Source organism: Amborella trichopoda, chromosome 10 (genome assembly GCF_054954075.1).
Source record: "Amborella trichopoda isolate Santa Cruz 75 chromosome 10, AtrichopodaSantaCruz75HAP2 v2.0, whole genome shotgun sequence".
Lineage (NCBI taxonomy): Eukaryota > Viridiplantae > Streptophyta > Magnoliopsida > Amborellales > Amborellaceae > Amborella > Amborella trichopoda.
In genome coordinates, this window is record NC_142345.1 from 2,089,541 (window position 1) to 2,116,840 (window position 27,300).

Sequence of the window (27,300 nt, forward strand, 5' to 3'; positions counted from 1 at the left end):
TTGTCCTAATTTTCAGTTAATCGGATGGTTATGAATAAATCGGATGGCTCAAATTCATGAGTTTTTTTCACATAATTTAAACTAAATATTTTCCCCCCAAAAAAACTGCTCCCTACTGGGGGTCTTTAAGACAATCGGATAAATAATAAGGGTACAATAGTAATTTTCCCACCACTATATCCCAGCGCCCGCGAACGCATTCCGCATTTGCCTGAAATGCAAGTAAAGGTATTGACCTAAATTTTCTCTCTCCTCTTTTACCCGCCATTTCTCTGCAACTTAGAATTCTTGGATTTTTACAAGCCTTCATCAGGCTATTCAATAGGCTTTAGTCCTATTTTTTCCCTTAATTGCGTTTTCTTTGGCCTAATTCATCCATTACAGTTTGTGTCACTGTTCTTCTCGAGTTTTCAGTGACTTCATTCTAGCTCCATTGATTACTGTGTGATTTACCGGTTCTGATCTTAATTATAGTCCTTCATGTATTTTTCGAGCCTATGAGCATTGATTCGGGCCATTTATCTGAGAAATTCAGGTGAAAACCACTATGTCTATCCATTAATGGTGTAGTTCAGAAGAGATGAGTCCTAATGTGGGCATTGACAGTGTAATTTTCTGGTGATTAGTTTTTGTTTTTCATGATGAGCTCAAGTCATGAAAAACGCAATGATTGCAGCCACGAAAAGGCCTATAGATTATCCAGCACTCCATATACAGAGATTGCTCCTTGCTTGCCCTTGCCCAGACTTCCAGTTTTTTGCGGAGCTCTCAGCTCAGATCTCTCACTCTTCGACAATCAAAACTTTCAATTCATTGATCGTCCTGAGATACTTGCACAAGCTAGTAGGATTGCAGCTCTCCTCAAAGACACTGATGTTAGTTACCTGTAAGTGCTCCATAGCATTTTTTTAGATACGAAAGATTTGATAATAGTAATAGTAACAAAAATTTAACTGTAATTTCTACTACTAGTATCAGGAACGGTATCATTTTCACCATTGTCAATATCCACTTTTTGGCTGGTCCGTCATCATCAGTAGTAGCAGTAATAGTGCTTACTATACCCTTTTTATCTGTTGTAGCATTATTTGTACTATTATTTTATTCATTTTAAAAAGGCTAAGTCTGCTTGTTGGGGATTTTGGGTACATACTTCAAAGGTTTGAACTCTTGACCTCCCTTGTCCAAGCCAATATGTCTACGAGCAAGTTGAAGCCTAAGGGGTGCTGTTATTATCTTCATTAGTCTTTAATAAATTTATTATCACAATATATTTTGACGGTATGGATGGAAGCATGAGTATATCTGATGGAACTTAGGGGAGGCTCCAGTAGGCCATCAGATGATGGAAAGATGACTTAGGTGGTTTGACCTGACAACAAAGATGACTTAGGTGGTTTGGCCATATGCAATGTTGACAACAACAACAGTTAGGAGGGAGGATTTGGTTCATGTCAAAGGTTTTAAAAGGGCAAAGAAAAGGCCCAAAAGAACATGGATGGAAGTAATAGAAGAGATATGGTGACTTATGGTCTGAATGAGGTTATAGCCCTTGACAGAGTGGCATGATGGAACATGATTCCTGTAGGTGACCCCAAATAGTTGAGATAATACTTAGATGATGATGATGATAATGATGATGATCTATTTTGAAAATTTAACTGAGTGATTTTGAATGTTAGTGGTTTTATTCATGATCTGTAGAAAACCTAGAATTGTGCTCAATGGTAATGAAAAAAGCCCAAGTTTGCCATGAAATTGGTGAAAAATTTAGCTTTAAGAATGCATTTGGGATATGAAGTTTAGTTTTGGCTTTGATTAGAGAATATTTTATCTTTTGAGAACATTTATTACAGTTATATCATTGATGTTTTATTTAAAGTTTTGAATTCTTGCCTTCGGGCTTTTGCATTGAGAACTTGTTATGTTTGTTTTGATTTTGTCTGGAACCGTCTTCATCTGCACTAGGTCAGTAGAGAACATTAAAATACATAAGAACTTCTGATCACATTATTGGAAAAGGTTGCCTTCTACCTGTTACACTCATGATTATTTTGTACATACTTGAACATTATGGGAAACATTTTTTTTTTTTTTTATGGTTAATGAAATTTCATTTCTTCTTGTAAAATGTATAAGTAGATGTCTTAAACAATACATTTGGGAATGATGGAAACTTAAACAACGCAGAGCCAAAGAAGTCTTGAGTAATGTACGGAAAAGTACTGAGGTTAACATGTTGTAAAAACATGTGTTATTCTCATTTTGTAATGTTTGTTGATCAAGTTATATTGTAATTATGGATTGATTCCCTCCAGGTACATATATACCCTACTGAAATGGCATTTCTATATATAATATTAATATACAGGCAGGATGATCCAATCCAATATATTTTAAATACACATTGTTACAGTGTATTAGAGTACCTTTTTATCCTTTCACGCTCTCCTACTCCCTTCCTTTGTGATTCTTCATCCTTCCTCTTTATCTCCCACACTTTTTTTTAGGATGTGCACTCAAGACACTACACTCATTTCATCCTCAAGGTTTCCACTAAAGAGTCTCTTTCATCCCCCAAAATTGCGTTCCATCTATCTTTCATGCAAAACTAACTTACAAATCGAACAAATCCAATCTCTCACTATTTTTATTTCCTGAAATTTAGGAAATTCTTACTAGTGAGCAATTTCTCCTCAACCCTCTCATAATCTGACTCAAAGCTCCTTCTATGTCACCCTTCTTCCGCACAAAGGAGAGTGACATTAGTTTTCTCTGTTTGTATAGTTGAAGACTCTAGAATTGCAAGTGAGGGTCACCAAGAAAGTTTATTATAATTAACTATTGGGAAGCCAATGGGGAAAATCATGGTGGGTTTGTATGACGATGAGGCATTTGGTATTTGGTCAGGTTTTTGGAGGGCTTGTATATTGTCAAATTGATTGAGTCTCAGGAGTTAGACGAAGGCAATCACCTTGGAAACAAAGTTTTGATAAGTGGGTGTGGAGAGCTCCGCTAGCCTATAAATACAATTTAAGGATAAATAAGAGACATTTTCGTGAGATTGAACATTAACTACTTATATGAGTTCATGTAGAAATTTTGATTTTCTTTTTCTTAACCCTGTACTTTACCCAACATTGTTGTAACAAGGAGAACCATGATCCCTCTCTAAAAAAAGAAAAGTCCAATCTCGTGGTTTTGGGCTAGGTGTTATAGTGATGTTGTTTTTATGACTACATGCGGTGACGATGCTCTATTTGGGATCAAGAATATTGGCCTCTTATCGTTAGCCTCTATGCTTTTCTCTTTGTTGCACTGGTTTTGCTGGCAAAGGCCAAGAAAGACAACGGGGCATGGTTTAACAGGGGAGGGAGAGAAAGGGCAAAATAGTAAAAGTACTTCCACTTAAAAACCTTAGACAGGCTCCCTGACTTAAGGACTTAAGGTTCTAAGATCTTGGCAGAATGGTTGGTCCAAAATTAGAATACACCCATACATATACATACATGCATACACACACACACATGGTGTTCAAATTAACAAGTCCAAACTCCCTAAATTCTCTATTTATAACTCTTGTAGATAAGCCTTTTTAGGATAGGCTCTTTGATAGGCTGCTCTCTCTAATCATAATTGACCAAGGAGAATTTAATTCATGCCTCTCTCCCCCTAAAACTTGTCCCACCTTTTTTTAAAGATGAACTAGAGTAGAAATAGGAACAAGGGAAGTAATATAAGAAAATAAAAATTTAAAAATTTAAGAAAGAAATTCCATTTCAGTTGTTAAAAAGGAATTTCTAAGAAAATAGATATTTGAATCATAATAACTAGATAACTTTGTTCAAAAAAATAGGTATCAATGTTAGAAAGAAATTAGAAAACGGTGGAATCTAATAAATAAAAGTAAGCATAAAAGTTCAAGTAAAGATTAATTATGTGAGTTTCAATAAACATGGAAATATAAATGAACTTTGAAATTAAATAAGAAACATAAATATTTATTAAGGTTTTATTTAGATTAGTATTAAAAATTTGTTTTTATCTAATCTCTCTTGGTTAGCTGGTTAGGTTATATGCACAAAGGCCCAAGTTATTGTTATCAGACAACTACATATTTAGAACTGCAGCTGATGAAAAACGATAGCTATGTTCCGAGAACTTGTAATTTGTCAGTGCTCCAAACTCACCCTCATCGTCTAACCAATGAGGGAAAAATATTATGCCTGAGTTCTCAAAAAAAACAAAAATATTTTGCCCGCTATTTTAATTATGATGAGAATTTGTTAGAGCCTTACTGAACAAAATATACAACTATTACTTTGTGGTTAATCGGGAGAGAGAAATAGTATGCTTTCTTCAAAAAACTTGACTACCTATTTCAACCAATGTTTTAAACTTGGCTCGTTTTTTAGAATTCAGGCCTTGGTCTGCTCGAGTTACTCGGGGGAGTCCGAGTCAACTTAACCAAGTTCGCATTGAGTTGGCCAAAAAGCCAAAAATCCAAAAATCCAAAAAAATATTAAAAAATCATAGAAAAGGGAAAAACAAAGAGTATATAAATGACAAGATAATTTGTTTAAAAAGGAAAAAAGGAAAACTGATTAAAAATCGTTATCTTCTTAGAAAAATTAGAAAAACAAAAAACATCATAAAACTGTAAAAGGACATAGAAATCTAATTTTGAGTCAATTATAATTGATTTAGTCAAAGATTAAATTAATTACAAATCCTTTATAATTAATTGTAAATGACTTATATATAACCCAAGTTTTGGGGGGACATAGGCTGTATCCTGCCAAGTTTGAGTTACCCAGGCGAGTCCGGGTTGACGTGCCTGAGTCTGAAACACTGATCTAATCTATTCTGGTCCTATCGTGGAATACTGATTAGAAATAACTTGAAACACATGAGTACTATGACAATATAAGTGTCCACGGAGAATCGAGTTGAATAGCTGGATGAGGTACGATTTCAAGTTGAAGAGATTTTTTGAAACTTAAAGAAAAAGAAGAAGAAAAAAAAAGACACTTCTGTAATCATTGCTCAATATTTTTTTACTTTGACTAGATCTGGGTACTGTTGTTTTTCTTTTTTCCTTTTTGTTCTTTCTTTTTTTCCAATGAAAGTAAGGGAATTTTGAGAGGTACATGAAACATGGTTATCAAATTTCCTATTATTGGAGCCATTTGTTGATTCAAGGCCTTACTGTAGTGTAATCTCCATTTTTGCTGACTAAAAACATCACAGGTAATGATGTTGTACTGGTTGAAATATGTTAAAACATGCGAGGAACAACTGTTAAATGTGCCTTTCGAGCTGTGCGCTGATGACAGATTGATGGAGTACATAGTATCTGGGCCTGGCTATTTTCTTGGCCGCGTTTTTCTAAATTGAAAGGATAATGTGTGTCATGTTACTACAATTGAAAAAATAAGTGTGCCATGTTTCTAACTTGCTACACAAGCTTGTGCCTTAAATTGATCTATGCTTGCAGATCTCTCAGAGATGATTCCAATTCTATTTCTAGTCTCACTGGGGAACCTGGGACCCTAATTTCTGAAGTTCTTCACTATGATCCTGAAGCTTTCAGTTGCTCCTGTCCAGGTAATTTTATTTTGAAAAACAACTCTTTCCTGGGTAACTTATAAAAAAATAAATATTTGATCTTTGGTAATTATATGGTGGTTTTCTTCTTTCTTTACTCCTTTGCTCTTTCTTTTCTCCTTGTCGTCTGTTAGTCCTTGTTGGGCATCGAGGTTGATTTTATCTCCATTTAATTATTCATGAAAGATAACCACTAGTATACTTACTTGGGAACACTTCGATATTCATGGGTATATAGTCTTCTGGCTTGTTTATGGGTAATTCTAATTAATCGGAGGCATGCATAGGCAAATGAAAGTATAAAGGTACGTGATTTTTCCAGAACAAGAAACTATTCGACATCACTCCCCTTTGGCTATTGATTCTGCTTAATGGAAAGGCATTTGCATTGAGCAGCTCATCTGTGTTCTATAATTACTTTTGGGGTAAATTAGCAAAAGGCTATTTCTCAAATGCCTTAAAAGCTCCATCCTTTCATGTAAATCACCTTTCAGCGCCGAATATGACTATCTTACCCTTGTGTTTGACTTATTTCAAAAGTTTGGCCTTATATATTGCTATAAAGGCATGTAAAGTAATTAAAAGTATAAAGATGCCACTTAGTATTTTGGAAAAGGTATTCTTGGTTGTCAAAAATTAGAGATAGGTACCGAGGATCCATGACTATTATGTTATATGTCCTTGTTTATTCATTGTATGTGTCATAAAAGTTCTATTGAAACTAATATTTACTCTCTGACTGAGATAGTTTGCATGATGTATTTGATTCAGGTAACCTGTTTCTATTTAGTAGAAATATACTAGTATGCTAGCTAGGAAGTCCATCGACATTTCCTTTCTTCTTTTTTTGTTTCCTCAGATCTCTCTAATTCAGTGTTTATTTCTGATTAAGAATGGTGCTGTTTAAGTTCCTCAGGTTTCATTAAGAAGCAGACTCATCATAACTTGCCATCTGAAGGGCAAACCTTGGAGGAAAAGGTTAAAACTGCTGTCCTGGAAGAAAGATTTTCAAAAGGGCCTCAGCACCACTCAGATGGGCTTATTAATGTATGCAATTCCTGTTTGACGTTACTTTATGCTTGATGTTTTGTTCTCAGTTGTCCTGTTTCTCTGAATAATTGGAGTCGTAGGTTAATTTAGGCAAAATTTTCAGTCATGTAATTCATGGATGTTATATCTTCATGTTTTACTTTTCTTAAAAACCTATTTGATAATGGAAAAAAATTACCCTTGTTGAAGGGTATTTGGTTTCCGCTCCATGCATTTGTGCAGGAAGTTCATGAGAGCATCATGATTTTATTAACTATAATTTATGCGATGTGTTCTCTACATAATTGTTGCAACACTATAAACAGTCGATTGCCAATTTTTAGCATGTGTACTAATAAATTTCAGACCAATGTCAATGACCTCAGTGATTGGGTTTTGCCTTCATTCTTGATGTGCATCTTTTTCTATTTTGATGAATAACACTCTTGGCCTCTTCATGATTTCACAATGGCACAATAGATCACTAGGAAAGGAAGAGATAAATCCCACATGAAATCCCTTTGGATTTTTGGAGAGCATTCCCTCTATTAGACCCACCATGTCATTTTCTACTCTTATGAGCATTTGGAATGAGATCGCCTTTGAGCAGCAGGAAAGTTCTCTTAGCATTTTCTGTCTTTTATGGCCTAGGAAATGCATACTAAACCATCTTATCATGTTTAGAGGGTCCAGTCTACCACCAGTAGGCTGGAAATGGATCTAAACAAGTCCCTTGCTGTTGAAGAGGCCTAGCCTATGCTTCTATGGAATCCACCATGCAAAATAATTTAATAAAGGTCTTATTAAATCTTTCAAATCCTAATCAGTCCTGTTTTGGTCAGATCTAATGGAAAGTCAGCACATGATGTGGCCTGATTCTTGAGGCTCAGAAATGATTCCAGTCTTACGCAAATTTAGATTTTTCTTATTATATTTTTTATCAAACTCAAAACATATTTGTATGTCGTGAAAAATTTCATTCATTACACAAAATTATCAAGGCAGATCTAAGAGCAAAATATGACTTCTTTACAATGATCTGATAAAATTTCCATGTAAATGGCCTGAGAATTTCCAAGACTTCAACCCAAGCTACATTTTTCACTAGATCCTACATATTAGAAGCCTTAGATTCTTGAAAAAATACTAGATTCAATGGATTTTGCAGATCAAGACTCGGGTGAGTTCTTAAAACTTGATTTTGATTATTATTGATTTATTCAAAATAGATGGTTGATAGTTGATGAAATGGAACTTGAGGCCTAAATATATCTCGATTCTATTAATTTTTCAGTTATTTATGTTTTTCCCTTTTTCTATTTTTCCTTAGTCCTTTGTGGACTCAGGCAGGACTTCGGAGAGTCCACTTAGACTCGCCCGAGTAACTCAGTAGAGGCATTGGCCGAGTTCCAAGCTTGAGCTGAGATTTCGAACACTGATACGTATACATCTCATTTTTTTTTTTTTTTTGAGAGAAAGGTTAACTGCATTAAAATAAGTAAATTACAATTATTCTAATCCTAGAGAAGGCAATCCCACAGGTTGGGTGCTCAGACAACAAGAGTTTAGAGATAGAGAGATAGAAGCAAAGAAGAAAGATAGAAAAAACCTAAAGAAGGAAAATGTGCTGAGCCCAACGAATGTAGAAGAGATGTTAGAAATAGGGGGAGAGAAGAAGAGAAGAAGAAAAAGAGAAAAGAAAGACCTAAAGAAGAAAAATGGGCAGAGCCCTACATATGTATAAAATATGCAATCTCGTATCGAGAAACAGAGTGCCATATGGTTAGAGACAAGGGCCTCCAGTAGTGGCAGCTGACCGTGATGAATGTAAGACCTCTCTGGGCTAACTGTAGTGAGGTTTGGACCTCAGCAGCCAAATGGAAGAACTGGTGAGAGCTTCAGGTCACGGCAAGATGGTATAGAACCTGTTGACTATGATTTCTGGTGAAAGAACTGATGAAAGTCCTCGATAGCATAGAGAGCAGTGCACCCCACAGTAGTAATCATTGAAAATCATAGTTCTATAGAGAAATTGATGTAGAGTAAACAAGGATAGGTATGAGAATGAGATACCCAAGGTGGTTGTATTAGGAGGTGCCATTGTAGATGATGGCAATGTCCAAGGTACGTCAACTGTCCATAATGTAATGCCCCTCACTAGATTGACTAACCCATCTATTAGAGTTGTGTGTAGATGGGTGGAGGATGAAAAGAGAGATGAGAAAGGGAGTATGTGACCCTCCCTAGATTTTCTATTCCCAAATCTTGGAGTAGAGTGTGGATGGGTGGAGGATGAAAAGAGAAAGGATGAGAGAGGGAGTATAAGGAGTGCAGCTGTAGTGGGTTAAGTGAAGTGAGAGATTGGAACCAGCTTGGAAATTGTAGAGGAGCTACAGTGAATATAGTGGAAAGAAGATTGGAACTAGAGATAGAGAGAGAAGTAGAAGAGGTGAATGGGTGTGCAGGAGCACTGCAACTGTGATAGAGTTTTGATAGGGCGATTAATGAGAATGGAAATGGTAGAAGAGAGTGGGGTTGGGGCGTATAAGTCACAGAGATGCGTACCTGAGATTATTCTCTGATCGAAGCGAATACTTCAGCCACTGGGGCAGTTGGTGATGAAGTGACAACAGGGTTTTCCAATGTATAGATTTATATGCTAAAATAGAAAAAGTCAGACATAATCTAATTAGTAAACATCATAACTCCTTTGCATGAACTTTTGTTAAAATTGAAGCTTTAATGTGTGTGTATGTACGTGTTTTTTGTGTGTGTGTGTGTGTGAGAGAGAGAGAGAGAGAGGGGCTGGTTCTTCTGGATTGGAAAGAGGAGAGGCATATATATATATATATATATATATATATATATATATAGAGAGAGAGAGAGAGAGAGAGAGAGAGAGAGAGAGAGATTCTCATGGACTGGAAAGAGGAGAGGCATAGTAACGGTAATTGGCCAGGAATGGCTATTCCTCATGGTTTCGTTTAGGGTGTGTTTGTTTGTGAAAGCATGGAGCCACCCCTTCCTGATTTAGTGCTGAAGGGGCGTTCTATAAAACGGCATCAAAAGATGTGGCTTCCACAAGCATGCAACTGATGTGGGAGTCCGTTTGGTGGAACTTGGATCTCCAACTACCCAAAAGTTCCACCAAAACACGCCCTTATCTAGAAGGTTGCAATTAGATTTCTTTGGGAATCATCTCACGAGGAATCACTGAAATCACCCTTTTTGCTCACTTCTCATCTTACAATGCCAAACTTGTGCGAACTTTTTAAGCCTTTAGAAACAATTTGAGCAACTAGAAGTGCTCTTATCTACTACATTAACTAAGATTTAGGGGTTATCTGGAAATATTCTAAGGATCAGGGAAGGCTTCTTTGGGCAAGGTTATAGTAATATTAAATTTAAATTTAAGTTTTTTTTTTCTTTTTTATAACATATATTTTTTTCCTTAAACTCTCTCCTGCTATTATGATTCTATAGAAAGATTTTTCTGATTCAAAAGTTTTGCATTTTACTGGAAATTACAGGGGCATCTATTTTTAAATATAGAATACCATTTTAAGTAGATTTGGTTTAGAAAAGAAGTTGACAATTATTTGAAGTATCAGGGATTTATTTTGTATTAGTTTTCTAACATACATATTTTTAATATCTCCATTCATTTAAATTTGAATACTTGTCCTTGTTACCTAAGAATTGCTTGCAAAATTTTAAGCACTCAGTTTTTACAAAAATATACATTAACATAGAACATGTAGTTATTGTGGAACCATCATGGACTGGGGAGTAATTGTTGAGGAATGATGAGTAATGGTGAGTAACCTAGTGGTGACTTCCAATTATTGATTGAGTATATCCCTGTTAATCTTCAATGAACTAATAAAGGTGATCTTCTATATTATTCATTGAGAATGCATGTGTGTGTGTGTGCATTTGCGTGTCTGCGTGCAATTATTGGCTGAGTATATCCAGATTAATCTTCAATGATTCATAAAGGTGATTTCCTTCATAGTTCATTGATCAAACCCACACACAGACATATAAAAAGGTGATCTCTTGAGAAGTAGCCAAGTAATTGATGGTTATTATGGAAGAAAGTGATTTGAATCAAATTTTAGCGCTTGGGCTCTTTGGCAGATCAAGGGAGGTCTTCCGGTTTATCTTTGAAAAAAAAAAAATGAAAAAATGTATAACTAGGCATTTTTTTAAATATTTCAATATATAAGGTATATTTTCCCAAAATATTGAGTATTATTGGTGTATATTTCTGAAATTATAAATATTGTAGGGCTATTTTTATGAATGTTTGAATAGATTGAGGGTATTGTTGAAAATACTGATAAGTTCAAATTGCTAGGCAGTGATTTGCTGCACTTCTCTTTAGGGGCTGAAGCCAATACTTGGTCCATTTGGCTGAAGTGCTGTGAATTTAATAACATTAATTTGAATTTTGGAAAAATGAATAGAGATAGGTGTGCCCCCGTTTATATAGAAAGTAAAAGTTTCATAAGTATAGAAAGTAATAACTCGGGTCTGACAAAATATTTTCTAGGATATAGAGTATATAGGAATAACCTTCAATGAGGGAGAGAGAGATTTCTCCCTTGTAAACCTGAAATAAGTGACCCTACCAAGTATCTGGATTGAGATGGACTCTCTAGTTCTATTGAATCTGACCCCGTGTCATCTAAAAAGCAAGTTCATAACTGAATTCTGGCTCTATTTGGTATCAGATCAAGTTTGCATGGTTTGGTCTTTTAAGACCTGCTGTGTCTACGAACTATGAGTCCTATATTGAAGAGTCTTTCTGGCAACACCTTAATAACTGCCAGAACGCTTGGCTAAATATGGCAATCTTTTCTTTTGTGCTGAATGGGTTACTGGAATAGAGAGAACCCTATCAACTAAAGATTCGGAATATTCTCTTATTCATCATGGATTGGCCAGCCAAGTATTAAAAGGGGGTCTGGCTTGATGCCTAGGTGCTGCCTTGAGGTGGGCTGAGGCCCTGGGCCTAAGCTGGGCACCAAGGGCCCCCCTAGGCGCCCACCTAGGTGCCCTGCCCTGGGGGTTTGGTCATTCCTTCTGCCTTCTAAAGTACTATGGTGAGTAGATCCAAGAAAGTTGCCAATTTGCAACCTAGTAGCCAAATATGATAGTAGCATTATTCAATTTTGAATTTTAATTGTGTTTGTTTAGGTTACTTTTATGTGGGAGGAGGGAGGGAGGGAGGGACGTATGGGAGAGAGAAGGAGGGTGTTTGGCTCGATAGGGGGGGAGGGAGGGAGGGTGTTTGAAAAGGAGTTCGGGGGGGAGGGAGGGTGTTTGATAAGGAGTTCGGGGGGCAGGGAGGGTGTTTGATAAGGAGTTCGGGGAGCAGGGAGGGTGTTTGAAAAGGAGTTGGGGTGGGGGGGCGGAGGGAGGGAGGGAGGGTGTTTGAAAAGGAGTTGGGGGGTGGGGGGAGGGAGGGTGTTTGATAAGGAGTTCGAGGGGATGGGAGGGATGGTGTTTGATAAGGAGTTCAGGGAGGGTGTTTGGTTCAATAAGGTGTTCGGGAGGAAGTTAGGGAGGGAGGGTGTTTTGTTCAATAAGGAGTCCGGGAGGAAGGGAGGGAGGAAGGGTGTTTGGTTTAATAAGGAGTTCATAGTTGTGCCTTATAATCAAACATATAGATTGTTTGGTTCTACAAGGAGTTCATAGTTGTGCCTTAGAATCAGAGGGGGTGTTTGGTTTGATAAGGAGTTTGTAGTTGTGCCTTAGAATCTAACATTTGCTGAATATCAGTAGTAGTTACAGTAGCATTTGAGGCTCCTACTCGGTTCGATAAGGGTTTCGTAGTTGTACCTTAGAAATAGGAGTGGCAACGGGGCCGGACCCGACCCAATTTTTTTTAAAAATATATATTTAAATATATTTAAATGTAATGTTAAATACAAATATATTTAAATGTTATGTTAAATATATATAAATGTTATGTTAAACATATACATGTATTATTTAAATATTATAACTAAAAATATGTAGTTATATTATTTATATATTAATTAAATGTTATTAAAATATTATATATTAAATAATATTTATATGATAACACTATTCGGGTCCAATATCTGGACCCGGACCCGACCCACTGGGTCCAATTCTTGGACCCATACCCAAACCCGTGTCGGGTCCGGACATCGGGTCCCAGGTCTGGTCCGGGTCCGGGTCCATTGCCAACCCTACTTAGAATCAAAGATTTAGATTGTTTGGTTCGATAAGGAGTTCATAGTTGTGTCGTAGAATAAAAAATTTACTGAATATGAGCAGTAGTTACAGTAGCATGTGCGGCTCCTGCTCAAATTTCTCAAGTTAATGAAGTGCTTCTGAATGAAATTTACAGTGAATGTTCCCTTAAGACACTGATTTATCCTTTGCCACTTATGTTGGCTGTTTCTCAAAAGTGGCTTTTGTTTCATTTACTATACTTCTTTGTTTAGATATCGCAGAAACCAGTAGTTCTGCAATCTGTGACTCTGGAAAATTATAGGACAAAATGAATAAGCCATATTTCCTTATGTTATTGCTAGAGGTTTTCTATATGAAGATCATACTTAAATTCAATCTTAGTTTGTTGAATTCCTCCTGTTTATATTGTACGCAGTGTGTTTAATGCTGCCAATAATATTTGGAATCTGGATTAGGTATATCTCTGAACACGTGGGAATTTGCTGCCTCTTAGGCCTGATGGATTTGAAGGCATTTTCTTCATTTTTTTAATTTTAAAGGAAATGAACTATATTGACATTACTGGGCGCTGGGACTTCCACCTTTCCCATTGTTGGCTTACTGATCCCTATTCTACCTAGCAAAGAACACGGTATCATGGTGAAACGGTCCTTGTATCATTTTGCAGAAGTCTTGGGTTGATGTCAATCACACATAATTACTCTATGGATTAGTCATTAATTCATTTGCTTGATGATTTAGTTATTTCTACATCCATGTGAAATCTGATGTTTGGCCTCTTCGTTGTAATTAACCCCTTAGAGAATCATATCCGGGAATTGTACAGTCCATCATTTCTTTTTACGTTTCTGTTTAGTCAAAATTGTCAGCATTATAGGAGTCCTATATCTTTCTCAGTCACAAAATGCTCATGCAGCACTGTTTTATTAAAATAGCAAGGACATGTTCCTTGCATACATATCTGAGCTTGCAATTGTGAACATGCTCATGCATAGGCTTTTGGAATAGTGCCCACGTTGGCTTCCTGTAAAATTTCTTGGGTCTTCTCTTATGTTGCGAATTCTGTTCTTATGTAGAGTGTGCAGAGTTCTGGTTCCTCTAAAAGTTCAAAAAATAAGAAGAAACGCAGTGAAGGTAGCTCCTACTTGAAGGAGCAAGAGCTTCGTGATAACCAAGGTTGGTTGTATATGGTTGTCTGGCTGCCGTGAGTTCAAACTTTATTTGGGATATGTTTTACCGTATTAATTCTGAGTTAGTTCAATTGGCTAGATGGCATTATTGGAGGATTTTGTGATATGTTGGATGAAATATGTTCAAGAGCAGAGACCCCTTACGAAGAACAAGATGGGACAGCGGTCCCATGTCTGGCTATTTCTGATACAAAAATGCTTTTGAATGAGATATTGGCCATTTCTTCAAAGCATTTACTGCACTTGGTTCCTGTTGATACCCTTGTAAGACTACTGAATGTTCTTGATCGTCAAATTCATCATGGGCTTGGACTCTCAATTGATGAAAATGAGAATGTAAGTTGTTCTTCTTATTACTTTATGCCCCGTTAACATTGAAATAGAGGTTTTTGGTTACCTATGTGATCTGCTCCTGTTTCTTGTTATATGATGATTCATTCATATATTTAACCAAACCTCGCATTTATTATTGCATTGGAGTCAAATGGATATAATTTTTTCTAGCATGGGAACAATGCACGTGGATAAAACAAGATTGCTTTTTGCAAATTCTTTTCTAAAATTTGATGAGCCAACTCTCTTTACGTTATGGAAGGAAATGCAAATAAATAAATAAATATATAAATAAATAAATAAAATAAATGTATAAATAATAACTCAGTCTTGCAGGATGCTACGAGTCCTACATTTATTTGCTATTAGAGGCTACAAGAAACTGAAATTCAAATTTTTCTTGGTTTCCAGCTACTGTTCACACTATTGGTGGTATTGTATGATTTCTTGGCTGTTTTTTTCATTTTAATTGCTATCTTACCTTTTTATTTTTTTTTATTTTTTTTTATTTTCTCCCATCGTATTATTTTCTAATTATTTAAGTGTTCTAAAGCCATGACTCATGGTAGGACTCAAAGAGTTGAGAATGTTAGCTCAGAGAGTCCGAATGACTGAATCTTCAAAGAAGACTTACAAAATACCAAAAATTTGGAAAATTCAGGAATAGAAATTAGAAGCAATCAAAATAACTTACATACAAAATGAAAATTAATGAAAGTTAATTTTATTGGCGCACACTTGAGATTATTCAATTTTGATATTCAACTTCTTGCAAATCGTAGATTTTGAGTGTTTTTGTTGAATTCGATTGATAACACAAAGATAGGCTTAGGGAAGATTTTCAGGGTGGATGGAGCTACGGTTGCCAAAATCTTGCAAGAAAACAACTTTGGCCAAATCCTTGTTCAATTGAAAAAATGTCACAAATCCAAGATTTTTTATTCTTTTTGCTGAATATGTTTGGATTCGATAGAGGATGGAAAATACATTTAATGAATGAAGTTTTAAGGAGATTGGGAAGTTTCAGGGTGACACAAGCTCGATTGATGATAAAAATCGAAGAAATGGGGCTTGGCATTTTGCTCTCTCCCCACCCTATTTATATTAAAAAAAAGTTATGGATTCGGTGAGTTTCTGTGGACTTGCTTGAGTCTAAGGTACCGGGACTCGATTCGGCCAAGGTACTTGCCTATTGGCTGAGGGCCAAGGTACTTGCCTATTGGCTGAGGCGAGTTATTTGGGCGAGTCTAAGTAACTCGCCCGAGTATAGCCCCTTCCCAAAAAAAAAACAAAAAAACACAAAGAAAAACAAAAGTTATGTTATATTATACATAACATGCTTTTCATGAACATAAATGCTCAAATGGTATGTTGGTAGATTGTGTGGACTCTTCCTAGGTGGTTAGAGGTTCAAATCTCACCATGGGCTATTTTTTGAAACCGCTACTAGAAAAATATCAGGTGGTACGGTGGTACATGAGGGGTTTCAAACCCCTAACATGAAGAGCATGGACAGCAAGCACTAACCAACAAAATGTTTAGTTGTTGCTTGAATTGAATTGAGCATATTGCTACTTATATCATATAATGTAATATGCACACCCTACTCGGAAACTTGTCTAAGTCCACTCATCTTATTTGCTACAGTAACTCGGGCATGTAATGCTGCAGTACAGGCCACCAATGAGTTGGGGCCCTTTTGGACCTGCCAGGCTTCTGAGTCCAACTATGTCGGCTGAGTCCTAGTTGGATTCGGGGAGTTTTTGAACACTGAATTGTTTGATAATTTGGTAGATGTTGGAGAATTACAGAGTCCAAGTCTGGAATCCAAATTGGACTCAACATGGGTCTCCTCTCCAATTTCAAGATTTGAACTTTGTCCTCACATGCTTACTTGTTGATCGTGGTCTATACTGTTGTAACGGCAGTTATTATATATGTACTTCCTAGATGTGAGTACTGATTGACCATTGGTTTGATTCAATGTGCAAGGTTTGATTGTCACAAAATGTTCTAGTTGCTTGTTGTGATAACTAGAGTTGAGACTAAAAAAGGTGTTGAATTTTTGCTGGAGCAATTTACGATGCTGAATATCCATGTTCACATTCGGCCTGTGGAATTGTTCTAGTTCCTTTATGAAAGTTTAAAGTATTTGCTTATATAAATTCACCCAAGAAATTATTTCAAATGTGAATTTCCGTCAATGTTATTAAGAATGAATTAGACATCATTTGGTATGGACTGGGAACAATTGCCCCCAACTGGTCGGTCTAGGGTCCGCAACTGGGCTGTTCGAATTGGTCTGAGCTCGATCCTTCGGAAACCGGGCTGTTCAAATTGGTTTTGACCAATTTTTTTGTTTTTTTTTTTTGTTTTTTTTGTTTTTACTGTCTGTTTATAATTTTCAAACTGTTCTATACGATTGGTTCCTAAAATTTTTATTTTTTATTTTTATATAATTCTTTTTTTTAGGTTTTCCCCTCTGGTTTCAATTTATTTTATAATTTTTCTGAGCTTCTAAATTTGTGACTTGTCTGACTAGTGAAGTGGCCTGGTTTGACTGGTCTGACCTGAAGCGGTGCCTCCACCTGTTTCATCTCCGAATCGATGTTTATGACATTGATTTTTATGCCTTTGGTATTTTTAGTAATTTTGTGCCGAGGAGGGTGTTTCTTTTTCCTTTTTTTTTTTCTTTTTTTGTTGGCCCAAACGTACCCAATTGTTATTGAAATGGTTTTCACAATATATGTTCGTTTTGACTTTGAATCAAGGCAATTTTGGATACTTAGTGATGGGCAGACTTATGTTTATGGGTTCACTCAAAATGATTTTTTATCCAAATTTTTCTATGAAATAAAATTTCGGGATGTTAGCGATAGTGAAGAGGCCTTTGGCCAATTTGTGCACCAATGGGATGTGTTCTAGAAACAAACATGCATTAGTGGCAGGGGGAAATCATTGTGGTAGGACTCTTTCAAAAAAATCATTGTGGTAGGATCCATCATGATAGGCTCATTGGGGTGTCATTTTGGGTCATCATGAAACCATGAGGATGATGCGCAGTTATGAGCATAGCACACTACAATGGTGAGCGATTTAATTGTTTTACTGTTTCTATTGGTGAGTGATTTCGCTTTCCTAATTTGTGAAGGGAGAGCTTACCTTTTGCTCGAGTATTATTCTATAAAAGCTCCTAGGGTCTGATCATCTTATGTGAGATAAAGCCATAAGGGATAGGTTTAGGAAGCATTAATCCTTAAGGTCAAGAGTCTAGGTCGAGAGTATGACCGAAGTTATCAAATGCAGGATGCTGCTCGTCATGCATCAGTTCATATGTGGGCAATGAATATAAATTTTAAAAAAAGTTTATAAGAATATAAAGAGTAACACAATATGTGATTTATCTTAGGGAAAAGTTTATATAAGGTTGCAACCTTAAAATGTAGAACTACGGATGAACCTCAAAAATCCATAAAAAAAAGGTTGATTTAATATTGACAAACCCTCTAATTGATCATCTCGACATCGAGATGTATGACTATGAAAAAACCAAAGATTTTGATTCCCAGAAAAGGTGCATCTTACAACACATTATCTAGACCGTCCATTTTAAAGATTTTCATATGCCTATAGATCTACTTGATTTTAATCATTTTTGGAGTTAAAAATTTTATAATTAGATTTGAAACTAGATTTTGTCATAATCTTAATAATATTTTAATCAAAATTATATGTTATGATAAAATTTGAAGGTGTGCCTTAAATGGATTGTTTAAGGTTGCGACCTTATGGAAACCACACCCTTTATCATATAGCATGCATTTTTTGATTTAGTATTTGTCTTAATATTAATGTTGAGATGAGGATGTTGAGATAGATGAGTGGCAAGATAAGAAAAGATAGAATTTGGAATGGATACATTCGAGAGAACTTACGGGGTGGTTCGAATAGGTGATAAGATGAGGGAAGGTAGACTTAAGTGGGCTGGCCATTTGAAGTGTTGACTTAGAAGAACACTGGTTAGGAGAGGCGATTTGGTTCAAGTGGAAGGCTCTAAAAAGACAAGTGGAAGCCCCAAAAGGACATGGATGGAAGTAGTAAGACGAGATATGACCACTTATGGTCTTGACTGAGACAAGGCTTCAAAAAACGCTAGGCGGCACCTAGGTGGCCTGCCTAGTGCTCGGCGCCCAGCGCCCAGTGCCTAGGCGGGAGCCCAGAACCTCCGACGCCCTGTGGTGCAAATTCTTAGATTTTTTTTATATATTTGCTATCCAAATGCACATATATGCATATATTTGTGTCAAATTTTGTAATTTATTCCATTTGAAAATATCGCAAGTTCGCAACATACGTTTTTATATACAAACATATCACATGTCTCAACCTTTCAGGTAAGCAGGTTGAGAATAAACTTATTCAAAATTTCAAACCATACAAAACATTTAAAAGTCTAATAGGCTATTGTAAGGTCTCCAACTCTCATATTCTTTATATTCCATATTCATAAAATATACCATAATAACATCCAAGTCTCCAACTCTCCAAGTCTTCAACAAACTGATTTCCAAAACTATAAAAAACTAGTAAACCACACGACGAAATAGTCCAAAAAGGCAAAAAAATAATAAACCACATAGCAAAATAAAATCGTCCAAATGTCTAAAGCCCAAACCAAGATGGTGCAATAAAGTTAGTAAGTTACTACAAAAGAAAAGAGAAGACTATTAAGACATCAATAAGAATCAGAATCATCATTTTCATTGCTTTTATATGCATCAGAATTGAGGCAGTCATCATCAGAATCAGCAATCTCTTCAACATATTCCTCTTCTTCTAGAGATTCTTCTGAATTTACCTCTTCTTCCTCTATCTCCCTTCGTGAAGTACCAGCGGAAGAAGTTGCTCGAGTGGCCCTCTTAGGATCAGAAGCTTGCCTCGAAGCCTCCTCGACCATTTACCATGTCAAACCCTCCCCAGTGAAGACCTCCGCAGTACCAGGGTCACTAACTAGCCAATCTGAAGCATTCTCCATGTCTTTCGAAGAGATAGGGTCCTTCTTTGGCAGGTTTTTCTTCTTTTTGAGCCTTTGATTCTCTCTAACAAAAACCAAGTCATTGAGCTTTATTTGCTCAAGCCTATTTCTTCTCTTTGTATGCACCTGTAAGCCATCTTTTTGAGGTTTGGAGTGCTACTCCCATGTTGTCTCCACCATTGAGCTGCAATATGTGAGCAACCTTTATAATTAATTTAGGTATTTAACATTATTAGAACTAGAAAGAAAATTATAAATTTATATTTTATAAAACAAAAGTCAAAAGAATACTATCGTGTTCGTCTTTGTTTCTCTGTCTTAATGTCATATCTTTCCCAAATGACGTCAAAGAACACTTGTACGAAATTAGTTCTTCAGTTGATATCTTATCTTGGATATGTGGACCGGGAACTAATTTCTCAAGGCACTCATTAAAACCATCCATAATTATCCCTTTTGACTCAATATCTGCGTCTGCATAAAAGTTTTTGGGGTTCAAGTAATACCCCGTTGCATGCAATAGTCTATGGAGCTGCCTATCCCATTTGTCATCTATAATCTCCCAAATTGGGGTATACTTGGTTGCATTATTTCTCAAATTCTCTGCAATCTCATTCTTAGCCCTTTCCATTGCATCATATATAAAGTCTATGGAGGGCTTATCAGCATTAACCAAGCGCAAGACCTTCACCAAGGGAAAAAATACTAATATCGCATGCTTTACCCCACGCTAAAATATTTCGAAAGAACAATATCTCATGCCTTCTTTCCCTTGGCATCTCTAGACCACTTACACCTACTCCACTCCTCTGAAGCAAACATAGATCTTAATGCGATCCTCCTCTTATATATGCTCTGTAGATTAAGGTGGGCTGTGGCAAATCTAGTGACCCCAGGCCTCACTAGCTCTCTCTTTTTTGTAAACTTGCGCATCATGCTAAGGGTAAGTATGTGACTGTATATGAAGATTGTAACCTCCTTAACCTTAAAAATAATTCTTTTAATAGTAGGCAATTTACCAATTGCTTCAAGCATAAGATCTATGCAATGTGCAGCGCAAGGAGTCCAAAATATACGAGGTCTCTTCTGTCAAAACAAATGACCTCCTCAATGACCTTATCAATGAAAGAAAATATATAATGCGCATCATAAATATCATTGGAAGCGTCGATTGAGCGCAAAAGAATTGTACCCGTAGGACAATTTACTAACAAATTCATGTTAGTCCTCCTCCTACTATCACTCCACATATCTGTCATTAAAGAAACCCCAAATTTAGCCCATCCTTATGAGTCTTGAGATATTCGTTAGTGTACTTGACTTCCTTTTTCAGTAGTGACTCTCCTATCTCATAAGGAGTTGGAGCTTTCAAACCTGGCCCAAATTGCCCAATTGCTTCCAACATTGTATGGAAGCTATTCAAGCGAGCAATGTTAAAAGAAATGCGCGCATGGTAAAATTACCGAGGAATATACTGAATCACCTTGGCTCTATCTTCTTTCTTAAATCTATTTTCAATTATCACTTGTTTTTTTTTTGATGAAAGTTAACATTGTATTGCTGGAAGAGTAATACATAGGAGAGATTTACATGTAATTGAGAGACCGAGATAATCCTTCAGAGGGTGACTCAGTAAAAAATGTGCTAGCCTAACATGTACAAAATGGGCTTACAGAACCACCCAGTTACATAGATTTACATGTAGCTTATGCAAAAATACAGTGATATAAGAAACCCAAAAAACGAGCTATTTAAAGTTGTGCCCCTGATCTTGAGCAAAAAAGGAGTCGGACCCAGGTTGCACTTGTCCTTGGCCTTGACTTCTAGCACCCTCTTTCTCCAAGCGATCTACGATGTCGTTGGATGTCCTCCATATATGCCTCCAGGAGACGTCCATAGCCCTGCAGGTATGAACAATTTCGTCAAAGATAGAGGTGAGGTACCACGGTGGTGAACTCGTTCTCCTTGCCCAGGAGATAACATTTTGTGAGTCTCCTTCCACTCTGAGGTGAAGACCCCAAGAAGGTTTGAAAGATTTTAAGCCAATTAAAAGGGCCATGGCTTCAGCATGGTGGGAATCCTTGATGCCAATGTACTCTGAAAAGGTCAGGAGGACATTGCTTTGGTGGTCTCTAAAGGCCCTCCCAGCCTTGTCGGGCCAGGGTTCCCTAGGGAGCACCCATCGAAATTTAGTTTGATGTAACCTTGAGGTGGTGGTAGCCAGTTACAAGATCTTATTACCAAACTTGGTTGGTGATGAAGAACATTTTTCCATTGGGTGAGGAAAAAACTTCCTGGAATTCCGGAAAAATTCTTGTGGTTGGAGGCCCGAAAGGTAACCAAAGAGATAGTCTTGTGTAGGAGAGCTGGTGTGTGAAGTTTAATGCCTTGAAATATTCTGGAATTTCTTTCGAACCAAATTGACCATTTGGTTGCAGCAACTTTTGCCTTCCATAACAACCTTCCTGCCTTCGGCCAACATCAGTCAAGTTCGTATGAGATCAAAGCCTTGATTGAAGGGGTGTGACCCATTTGATGCCAAACAGTTGCAATACTTGGCCCCAAAGGTCAAAAATATAGTCACATAGGATGAACAAGTGTTGGTTCAATTCCTCCTCACATAGGCATAAGGCACACCTATTGGGGATCGGGATCCCTCTCTTTTGTACTTGGTCCACTGTGAGAGGTCTATCAGAGCAAGCAAACCAGTTGAAAGTTTGGACTTTTGGTGGGGCAGTGGTGGCCCAAACTTTGGATTGGATTGCGGTAGGATTCGTCGGGAAAGTTGGGGGCAGAATTAAGCTTTTGTAGAAAGAAGATACCGAAAAGGTACCAGAGGGAGCTAGAGTCCAGATGATGGCACCACTTCCTTGAGTCGAACTGAAGAGAGAGTGGAGGGAGGTCGAGAGTGACTGAAAGTGGTTTGTTTCCTCTTCCGTTAGATTCCTTCGGAAGTAAGGGTTCCAAACTCTACGTCCCCCTGTTAGAACCATTTCCTCGGCTAGGGAATATTCTTTGTTTTGAGCAAGAGAGTAGAAGGTAGGGAACACCTCTCGCAGAGGAAAGTTTCCTAACCACAAATCGGATCAGAATCTCACTCTCGAGCCCTCTCTAGGATGAAACCTAGTGAACTTTCTAAATTGGGAAAGGGTCGAGGAAAAGGATTTCCATGCTCCTGAGGCGTTGTGCCAGTGGCTCCTTTCTGGCAACCAGACTCCTTCAGGGATTCTATACTTATTCTGTACAACCTGAGCCCAAAGGGAGTTCGGCTGGGTGGCTAGACACCACCATCATTTCCCTAGGAGTGCCTGGTTTTGTTTACTAAGGACCCGAATTCCTAGTCCTCCCTACTATTTGGGTAGACAAATGTTGTCCCAAGCTACTAGATGGAACTTTGTCTTATTAGCTTGCCCTGACCAAAGGAAGTTTCGCATGATTTGGTCTAGTCGATTGGTGACCTGGGCTGGCATGTGGAATAGAAATATAATGTATACCGGGGAGTTGGCAATGGTAGCATTGATCAGGGTCGTCCTTCCCGGAGGATTCTACCTTGCCAAACGCTTGTCTACCTTATCTAGGACTTGGGACCATTGCCTTTTCTTGGGTTTTCCCAGTCCCAAAGGGAGACCTAGATAAGTAGTCAGTAGATCTTCCACTTTACACTCCCATCTCGAAATGAAGGCTCAGACCTCTGCTTGTGTCAGGGCTACACCCAACATTTTTTATTTCTCCATTGTTGTCGCTGTTTGGAAACAGCTTAGGAAGAGTTTGAGGGTTTCGACTTCGTTACTAGAGGCATCAATAAAAACCAGTGTGTCATCTGCATATTGCAGATGGGACACAGTTAGGCCTTGTCTACTACTCTTGAAACCTGAAAGAAGGCCAGTCTGATAGAGCCGGGAGATGGAGCGACTGAAGACCTCTGTCGAAATTGCGAACAACAAAGGGGAGAGGGGGTCTCCTTGGCGAAGACCCCTTGAAGAGGGGAAGTAGCCTTTTGGGGTTCTATTGATAAGAATGGAGAAATGTGGATGGGAGTAGCAACCTCTCATCCACTTTCTCCATCTATCCTAGAAACCCATTCTTGCCATCGTCTCATCGAGTATTGACCAGTCCACATGGTCGCAGGCCTTTTCCCAGTCAATTTTGAAGATAAGGCCGGGTTTCTTTGTTGGGTGCCTCGAGTGGATGTACTCATGAGCCACTATGGCCCTGTCAAGGATTTTTCTATCTTTGAGAAAGGCAGTTTGTGAGGAAGATATAACAGAGGGAAGGACTTGTTGAAGCCTAGTGGCTAGGACTTTTGCCCAAATCTTATAAGATGAATTCAAGAGGCTTATTGGACGGAAATCTTTGATTTCCTCTGCACCTTCAATTTTAGGGAAGAGAGCGAGAAAGGTAGCATTAATGGCTTTGTGAAGGGTACCTCGACAGAAAAATTCCTTGAAGTATTTGATGAAGTTAGGACGGAAGGTGCCCTGGGACTCCTTGAAGGGTGTAATCGGGAATCCGTCAGGTGCCTTGTTTTTGGCTAAAGAGTTGATGGCTAGTAAAATTTCTTCCTCAGTGAACTGTTGATCTAGCCAAACGGCTTTGTCTTTATTGAGGGTAAGGAAATTCAGGGAAGTCATTCTCAGTATTGGCCCAGGGGGAGCAGAATATAGAGTCCGAAAGAAGTTTAAGATAGCCTGCACTATCTCAACTGGTTGACTTAGGTATCTGTTAGTGACTTTTATCATTGAAATTGAATTGTCTCTCCTGCGACAATTAGCAATGCGATGAAAAAAGGCAGTATTATGAAATCACCCACTTTCAACCATTCACTTGTTTTTTCCCCTTTCCTCTCTTGCCTTTCTCAATTACTGTCTCAGGGCTAGGTGTAAAAAAACTATCTATAGGCCCTCTCGTACGAGCCTTCTTAGACCCAAAAGCCCTCTTGGTCTTAGAGCTGAGTACCAACCATGGCTACCTCTTCTTCCCCCTCTTCATCCTCGTCTTTAGTGTTAATATTATCATAAAAAATATAGGCCCCTGACTTTAATTCTGCTATATCTTTTTTTTTTGCAATTTTTTTACTCTTTTCACCTTCAATATATTCCAAAATTTATTTCTTTACAAGATCAGAGACTTTCTTACATGGGGCAACATCACCTCTAATACTGACAAGATGTTTCTTAAATCTATTTATGCCGGCATTAGAAATATATCCACAAAAATTGCACATAATTTTATTTTTGTCATTCTTATCAGGGTTAGCGCAATATTTCCATCCTGGATCTCCACCCGTATTAGACCCTGCAGAAGACATCTCAAATTGGAAAAATAAAACTCAAATAAATATTATAGATTGACTTTTTCTACCCAATCTCTGATCTTCGATGTTGGTTACCTCAATCGAACTACGAATCAACTCAAAAGTCTTCTAATACTGCCAATAGCACCCTAAAAATAATTTCAATGAGAAAAAAAAACTTTTCCAATCCACAAAAAGTACTTTTGATTTACAGAAATAAGTTTAAGATTGAGGATTTCTTTTCTTTTTTTTTTCACTTTAGGGTTAAAAAAAACTTTTTTTATACAAACTTGGGTGAGCTTAAATACAATAAAACGCGCCCTGGGCGCTAGGCAACCCAGGTACAAGCGCCCGTGTAGGGGTGCTCAAGTCGAGGCGTGCGGAAATTTTTTCTGGCCACCTAGGCAGGCGCCTTGGCGGTGGGCGGACCGTTTTTTGAAACATTGGACTAAGAGTAAGGTCATTGATAGAGTGGAATGGAGGAACATGATTCGTGTAGCTGATCCAAATAGTTGGGATAATTCTTGGATGATTTATAATTTATAATCTATAATTTATCTCTAATATTTCTACTCTCTTTGTTTATGATAGAGTAACATTAGACATTTGACATTTTCTATCTCTAATGTGAATAATATGTAAAATAGATATTGATTGCTTTGAAACGCTCCATGAGTTCATAACTCGATACTGTGTGCTCGAAACCCTACCATAGTGAGCTCAATGTCAACTTGGAAAGTTGTTGGAAAAATCATACAAGTTCAAAATTGAGAAGGGAAAAATAAAACTTCGATTTTAACAAGTTGGATGTAATCCCCTTAAAATCAAAGAAATTTGTTTATGGGGTTATATACCCCATGTGACCCTCCAGCCCCCTCTTTATCACATGTGAAGACCAAAATGCCCTGCTTGTGGTTTATCTTTCTCCCCGTGAAAAGGGTGGAAAAATGATGTCACATAGGGTTGCCTCGATGCTGCCACCTATGCGATGTGGGTGCATCATGTATGACTGCCTAACTGACAAAAGTTGTGCAGCCATGGGCTGCTTGCCTTGATGCTGTTGCATTTGACAACGGTATGCTACAGGACTTGACTGTGGGTCTAGCCTCAGTGTAGCCCCTGAATGGAGAGAGTAATGTTTAGTGATCGAATATACAACTATGTACATGTATTTGTTTGTTTTCTGCATGCCTTTTTCAAGAGGAACTCTAGTTTTCTTGGAAAGAGAAGAGTCTGTAGTGTTGTTCTTATTCAGAAAACAAAAAGAGGCCACAGCTTTCACGGGCTATAGGTGGTCCTTTACAAAAAGAGCCCACAGCCTTCCCCTCCTAATCCGTAAATCATCGTTGTCTTCCTGGCCCCATACCTCTCCTTTACCCCTCACCTTGTCCACATCCACAGGGCCCAAACCATTCACTTGGTCTGGCCCCCTGAATCCCCTCTTCTGCTCTCCTGCTACTCTTCTGTTCAGACACACCAGTTTCTCACCTACATCCCTACTATCTCCTTCCTTCCGATCGTTTTACCTCCCTCTCCCTCTCCCTCCCCCTCCCCCCTCGTTCCTGTTGCTCTTAACCTTGAGGCCATCCCTAATGAAGCCATACTTGACAACAACCTCCCTCATCTTCCTCTAACTAACCCTTCCCCTGGTCATCCTCTCCTTTCTGAGGTTACCACCGGGAACTCAAAGACTCCCTTGAATGCCCCTGACAATCCTTGTCCAAACCCTCCACCTCCCGGCCTTACCTCTTGACCTCTACCCTTCGGTTCATCCCCCTACCTTCTCCTCAGCTGCTCCTTCTGCACAAACGACCACTTCTTTCTTACCCCAAGGAATCGAGGAGGTCAATGAACATTCTAAAGGCAGGTCTAACTCAGAGGAAGACAGAATGCGAATCATGTACATGATAATGGGCTTTGAGTACGACGGACCTGAAGGACCTGCTCACAGGTTCATCACAGCAGATGCACAAAGTAGAATGCAGGTGAGACACAGAGGGCAAAGAGAGCTTTGCGATCTCTTCTCTTCCCTTCCTTTCCTTGGGAAAGCCTTTAATCTTGTTTTCTCTCCATCCACTGTCGAACTCTTGAGGAGGTCCCCCAGATTGGCCTCCTCCCCTGCTCTCAGCTCTTACAAATGAAGATGTTCATTTGGAACATTAGAGGGCTTGGACAAGCCTTCACCCATAAATTTGTTCTCTCTCCATCCACTCTCGGACTCCTGAGGAGGTCCCCCAGATTGGCCTCCTCCCCTGCTCTCATCTCTTACAAATGAAGATGTTCATTTGGAACATCAGAGGGCTTGGACAAGCCTTCACCCATAAATTTTCCCCCACCATCTTGGTCCTCCTTGAAACCAAACTACCAGACCCTAACCTCAAGCTCATCCGTCGGGTTTGGGGCAAGAGACCTTGCCAGTGGGTCTCTCTGTCGTCAAATGGGGCTTCAAGAGGTATTTGGGTGGTTTGGGATCCTTCCGACCTCTCTCTTAACTCCCACTTTATAGGGGAATTTTCCATCACTCTTCTTCTCTCCAATATCTTAGATGGTGTTCCATAGAAATTCTCTGCAGTCTATGGGCC

The 27,300-nt window shown here is 38.1% G+C and overlaps 1 protein-coding gene across 6 annotated transcripts in view; it reads left to right on the forward strand.

Annotated features, from left to right (window-relative positions):
- The first annotated feature begins 200 nt into the window (after positions 1-200).
- Positions 201-27,300, forward strand: part of EMB2773 (PHD finger family protein) — a 60,219-nt gene continuing 33,119 nt past the window's right edge. For 3 of the 6 annotated variants that reach the window (XR_016043097.1, XR_016043098.1, XM_020663504.2), the window contains exons 1-5: positions 201-886; positions 5,498-5,607; positions 6,524-6,654; positions 13,944-14,043; positions 14,137-14,393. Coding sequence is in view for 4 of the 6 variants with exons in the window: in XM_020663504.2 (XP_020519163.1) it covers positions 639-886; positions 5,498-5,607; positions 6,524-6,654; positions 13,944-14,043; positions 14,137-14,393 (846 nt within the window). In the remaining 2 variants the exon portion in view is untranslated. Of the gene's footprint in view, positions 887-5,497; positions 5,608-6,515; positions 6,655-13,943; positions 14,044-14,123; positions 14,394-27,300 lie in introns of those variants that run through there. The other 3 variants (XM_088850036.1, XM_020663506.2, XM_088850037.1) reach the window with 3 other exon arrangements.